Source organism: Salvia hispanica, unplaced genomic scaffold (assembly GCF_023119035.1).
Source record: "Salvia hispanica cultivar TCC Black 2014 unplaced genomic scaffold, UniMelb_Shisp_WGS_1.0 HiC_scaffold_566, whole genome shotgun sequence".
In the NCBI taxonomy this organism is placed as follows: Eukaryota; Viridiplantae; Streptophyta; class Magnoliopsida; order Lamiales; family Lamiaceae; genus Salvia; species Salvia hispanica.
Genome location: NW_025952318.1, coordinates 1 through 6,000, shown reverse-complemented (window position 1 = coordinate 6,000; position 6,000 = coordinate 1). Strand labels below are relative to the sequence as shown.

Sequence of the window (6,000 nt, the reverse complement as noted above, 5' to 3'; positions counted from 1 at the left end):
TAAAATGACTGAATCAAAGAGAGAGGGTTTAATTACTTGTAATGAGTTGGTGAAATGCCTTGAAAGAAAACCTTAGTTTGCAAAGGATTGATGTTAGAATCCACCCACTTGGACCATGTTCTTAAGCCCAACTCATAAGCTTTCAATCGATCCATGTCTTTGTACACTTCACCATCAAATTCGATGTAGTCCCACCTAACCATATCAGTTTGTACACAATTCAAATTACTACAAAAACACATAAACAAAGAAAAACCAAGACTACACTACTTCTTACGGCGTTTGTCTTCCCTTGTGAACCCACCAATGCCATGAATTGAACACGAGCATATCAAACCCTTTCCATGAGTCCCCGTTCTTGATTGAATCGAGCTTTAAAACCCTTCCCCTCTTCTTGTCCACAATTAAATCGACCAATAGCGCGTTCCTCGACAGCATCAACGACATCCTGTACTCCTGCATATGCAGATAGAGGTGGTTAGATAGTTTATCGGTTATCACCCTAACCGATATTTTCAGTTACAGTTCGGTTTTGATTAGCATATCAAATTCAAAATCACCAACAATGTTACATCAATTTGGCTTAATTAAGGTGATCATGCATAATATGGAGCATTGTTCATTGTATGATCTGCAATTGTCTCTAACGCGTACTATTATATGACATGTGACTACTCATACAATGAACACAGTCCGTATTAGAAGATCCATGCAATATACGTTGATCTGATAGCTTCAAATCACACAATGAGCAGCGGTGTAATCTGCAACCTTCATCAACACATATATTGCATGAACCCCTATATTGTATGTATCTAGTAGATTCATGCATATATGTGTTGGTGAACTGGTTGCAAATTATACCGTTATTCATTGTATGATCTACGGCTATCATATCAACATATACTGCTTGAGTCTTCTCATATGCATATACATACATGAGATATAAATGACAACCTTAAAATTAGATCATACATTAATCTAGAATGAATATCAGGGTTTTATACAGGGGCGGATCTAGTAGGGCCTCATAAGGGGCATTTGCCCCTCCTCAATATATTTCATGTGCTACTAATTTGTTATATAATTTTTGAAATTATTCCCCTTAAAAATACCCTACCTCAAATTTTTAAAATTTCTTCTTATATTTTTGCCCCGTTGAATTGAAATCCTGAATCTGACCCTGGTTTTACATACTAGGAGAGGAAAAAATACCGGCATGTAAAACGTGGAAACCCCTCCTGTCTTTTTGATAGTGTAGTTTGACTGAGGAACCGAGGCATGAAGCATGCATGCAAGAGACTCCCACTGATTCAAACTAAGGGAATCTCCCACAAACAACATTTTCTTCCCTTGAAACCTCCTCAAAAAATCCACCCCACTAAATCTAATTAAAGAAAACAAATTAATTTAGATCATAATATTAATTAATTATAATTAATAATACACACACACACATACTTGGGCAATTTGCAGTTGTTGGGCTTCCATGTGAAATTGAGGTAGAGCTTGTCCGGTCTTCCATTTCTGATACAGTCGAACTGTTTGTCGATGAAAGGGCACATCGTAGCATCGTAGATAGGGCGGGCGCCGGCCACCCAAGTGCCTTGGAATAAATCACATCCCGCATCAAGGCTGGATGACAATTGGAACCATGTGAAAGTGAGAAACACAAATTTGAGGGTGATGGTTAAGAATGTTGCAATGTGTGACATTGTTTGGTGAGATTTATGTTGTCAATGGATATTTTTTCGTGTGTATTGTGTTTTTATATATATATATATAGTGTGTGTGTGTGTGTGTGTGTGAAGTGGTGTTGGTTAGAGCTAGGTGGAATAATAATGGATGGATTGGCTTGAAGGGAAAGACAAAATGGGATGGACCCTTGCAAGTAGCTAAGTTCTCATCATTGCCTTGTTGGCGGATCAATGATTGAAACAATGGATTCTGATCTATTGTTTGACGGAGAAAAGCGTCTTATCAATTAAGTTGTTATGTTGAACGTATAAAATTATTGTGTCCTACTATTATATTTCAATTACTTATTTATAATTTCACCCGAATTATACCTCGTGAAAACTTTGAGAAAACTATTAAAATTCATAATTTTTATAACCAATTTTGAAAGTTGTAAAATAGACTAGGAATCAACCAAAATTCATGAATTTTCTAGCAATTTGCTCTAATTAATAGAAATACTTCTAGCATTATTTGCTTCTAATATATAATCGAATTTTGCAGGTGATTCATTCCGATGCATGTACAATTATCAGTACACAATTCAATAAGATATTTCTAACTGCATAATATATAGAAATTAATTAAATTATAATTTAGGATCTTAGAATTTCGTTCAAATACAGATAACAAATAGTATATGCTTTAAGATATACTAATTCTCAAAACAAGAATTGATTATTAATTCCATCTTTCCCATCCCATCTTGATAAATTATTCCTTCTCAAATTATCTTATTACTAGTAAAAATGTGACATGAATATACAACCTTTCAAACAATGAGGTTGTAAAGAATCTGATTCCAAGTATCCGGAACTCCCGGCAGGCACCAATGGCTGCAGTCCATCGATGGAAGCCCGTAAATCGAGGGATGCCCGTCTTTCCTCATCAACGAAAGGCCTGTCACGTCCAACAGCGTGACGGGCTTCCTCATTGCCCCCAACACCTTCTTTAGTACCCCTAGAGCCGGTGGCAAACCCACAGGGTACGTGGGCCCCGCCACTGGCTCTTTTTGTCCTATGCACGATTTCGCACTTGGCTCGTTCCATTCGGTCCCACTGCTCGTCACAATATGCATATAATTCATTAAGTGGCTGTTCGGTTCATGAAACAAAATTGTCTTGAGATGCAGTGTAAGATACACTAAAATAGACCTTGGCTAGGATTAAATTAGTCTTATGCATGGTTGTAGAGTAGGGTGGAGGAGAATAATGAGGAGAGGGAGATGGACAAATTAGTAGGAGGGGGTGAGGTGAGATGGTTAGTCATGGGATAGGTGAAAAGGAGTCCATTCAAATGGGCCGAAATAGACCCATATCTACAATTGTTAGCTAAAATTTGCTTGAAAATGTGAATGGAGAAGATAAAAGTTATCTTAGAAACCGAACGGGCACTAAAAAAATTAACAACGCGGCCGTTAAAAAAGGAAGGGGTGAACCTTACTTGTAATGCGATGGGGAAATCCCTTGAAAGAAAACCTTGGACGTGGTGGGGTCCACGTTGTCGTCGACCCAACCGGCCCACGTGTGGAGCGCTTTCTCGAAGGCGAGGACGCGATCCATGTCTTTGTAGAGCTGCCCCCCTAATTCGATGAAATCCCACCTACACAAATTTTGTCATGCATTATAGATGGAAGCGAAATTAAACTGGTTAACGATGAAACACAACTTAATTAGAAAGAAATTTTCCATCCAAGTTCGAGTCACACAATATGCATAAATGTGATTAGGTGTGAACTATGGTATGGTTGAGGATGAAACGCAACTCAGTTGATAAAGCGTTTTTTTTTTCAACTAATAGGTCGAGGGTTCTGATCACCCAATGTGCCTGAAGACAATTGCGTGTGAATTATAACTCAAAGAGAGAAATTAAGTGACGTACGGTTGAGAGGCGCCGCGGCGATTCCACCAATGCCACGTGTTGAAGACGAGGGTGTCGATGCCGAGCCACCTCTTGCCACCTTGTATGGAGTCTAGCTTGAGGATTCTACCTTGTGCTTCTCCAACTAAGTCTACAAGATATACACTGCGATCCAACATCACCTTCACTTCATAATCCTGTCCAAGATGATCATCGGTATATTTAAGAAGGATCAGTAATGATTTCTCATCTGTACTTTTAGATGACTTGAATCCGAGTTGAAGAAAATGTTCTACCAACTGAAATGTACTTTGTTGTTATGATATTTTTTGGGGGGTTAATCATCTCTAGTCAAATTTTCACTTTAAATATTTGAATTTTGTAACAAGTTTAATTTATGCCCCGCATTAAAGAAACTTGCGCCATAGTAAACTTGAACCCGACCTTTGGCCTCATACAATAACAACTCTATCATTAGTTCAATACACGCACGTGCACACATTAATTCTTAACAATTCTCAACATCACCTATATAATGACGCTTGAGAAGTAGTAATATCAATTTCACATAAAAGCAAAAAATGGTTGTTAAAGTGTAGCTTTTTCAATGTGTTAAATCATGATAAATAATTGAAGCCCTCTTTCATTACGCAATAACAACCTCTCGATTATCTCTTTCATTTCTAAAGTAACATTACATCAATAATTTATAAAACTTGATTGTCTCATTAAATATCAATCAAGATATTTACACTATATGACAACTTTAACTGTTTATTGCTACATCTCCATAACTATTATTCACAGAGGTAGCTCACAAGAAATTAAATTTTAAACATTATTTTTTTCATTTTTAACTATTAATATCACAAAAAACTAATGATAAATTGAATTAAACGAGAACGGTGGTCGCGAATAATGCTTACCGTGAATGTGAAGGTGGTAACCTCGCCGGAAGAGGTGTGAGTGTAGTTAGTTTCCGGCACTTCAACAAATTTTCTCCATCAAATCTACACAATTTTACAACATAGTATTTGTCATATGCCAAAGAAACCTCTCTATGTGTTTAATCGAATTTTCGTCTATTATTCATGATATGTATATCTTTTCAAATTGTCTCATATAATGTCTTGTTTCTTGCTTCACACAATTTCATATAATACAAGTATATTTTTCGAAGTTTATGTCACTTTACAGTTTAATTAAATCTCGTACCGAAAAGAAATATAGTATCTCATATATTATATATATATATATATATAGGGGCGCATTATGGTCCATAAGGCAAATTCTGTCAAAAATCAAAGCAAATCTCAGCCCTTGGATCCTCAGATTAGATGGTTGTGATCATAATACCCGAGATACATTATTACACTAAAAGCGTTACATTATTAACTAGGCTACATTATTAAACTGCACAATCTACATTATTTGACTAACGTTACATTATTAGCCGAGCTACATTATTAGACTACACAATCTACATTATTAGGTGACACGTGGCATTAATCTAACTGTTACATTACAGGATCCAATGGCTGAGATTTGCTTTGATTTTTTACAAAATTTCACTTATGGACCTGATCGTATTCCTATATATATATATATATATGTTGACTTTGTAAAATCTTAACTTGGTCTGCGACAACTGTAGTGCGCTTCTAACACTTACCCACCAACTCTAACGTAGAGTTAAGAGTTAATCTGGGTTTTTAGAGTTGGATTCTCCTGGGATATATAATATTATATATATATATATATATATATATATATATAAACTTAGTTAAAGAATTAGACTTCTTAAGCGAAGTTGCTGGCGGCTAAACCTTACGGAAAAAAGACCGATGTTAGCCACGAAGTCGAAGTTGATAAAGAAGCTAGGAGTAAAAACCTTTAATTAACTACATCTTTTGACTTGCTTCAGATTCTAATCCTCTACTTAACGCTGCTTCCCTTCTCTTCTACGTCTTAACATCTTCTTATATATATATATATATATATATATATATATATATATATTATAATATATAGGGTCCTCTTAGGTTGAGATTTTTGGGTCTAATTGAGAATTGAGATGCAATCTCAACCACCCATTCACAATCTTCGCGTGATGTCAACAGCGTCTGGTTCAATTCTAAAATGTTTCAGTTGTATTCAAAACACGCCGCAAAACTTTCGAACATTTCTCTGAGTTCTCTCCCAAATTTCTTCTACAATTCTGCATCTTCTCTTCCCTTCGTCGCAATTCATCTCCTAATCTTAGACTTCGTTCAGTTTTCTACATCAATTAATTTCCAAAAATGAGGATCGAAGAAATAGTTGAAGCTGAAGCACCGATTGTAGCCAGAAAAAGGCATTCCAAATCGGCGGTCGTTGAAGCGAATTCTTCAGATTAAGAAATTG

At 36.1% G+C, this 6,000-nt stretch overlaps 2 protein-coding genes across 2 annotated transcripts; both read right to left on the bottom strand.

Moving 5' to 3' along the window:
• Positions 1-32: 32 nt before the first annotated feature.
• On the bottom strand, positions 33-1,735 carry LOC125199578 (protein trichome birefringence-like 41). Its single transcript, XM_048097555.1, has 4 exons — positions 1,462-1,735; positions 1,216-1,387; positions 278-456; positions 33-195 (listed from the first exon to the last, which is right to left on the bottom strand). The coding sequence occupies exons 1-4, from the start codon at positions 1,713-1,715 to the stop codon at positions 33-35; spliced, it is 768 nt and encodes a 255-aa protein (XP_047953512.1). The 5' UTR covers positions 1,716-1,735.
• A 576-nt stretch (positions 1,736-2,311) lies between these two features.
• LOC125199577 (protein trichome birefringence-like 41) lies at positions 2,312-4,582 on the bottom strand (the record flags this gene model as incomplete). The annotated part of the gene is made up of 4 exons (XM_048097554.1): positions 2,312-2,795; positions 3,181-3,339; positions 3,619-3,794; positions 4,524-4,582. Coding segments are annotated over 4 exons (680 nt in total), but the record flags the coding sequence as incomplete, so codon positions are not given.
• Positions 4,583-6,000: the final 1,418 nt, after the last annotated feature.

What these genes read in the sequence shown, in the direction of transcription:
- LOC125199578 (XM_048097555.1), bottom strand. Translation starts at nt 1,715, where the DNA reads ATGTCACACATTGCAACATTCTTAACCATCACCCTCAAATTTGTGTTT. An exon ending in AACAACTGCAAATTGCCCAA is followed by an intron (nt 1,388 to 1,461) that starts GTATGTGTGTGT and finishes TTCTTTAATTAG; the next exon opens with ATTTAGTGGGGTGGATTTTT. An exon ending in TTTCCACGTTTTACATGCCG is followed by an intron (nt 457 to 1,215) that starts GTATTTTTTCCT and finishes CTGCATATGCAG; the next exon opens with GAGTACAGGATGTCGTTGAT.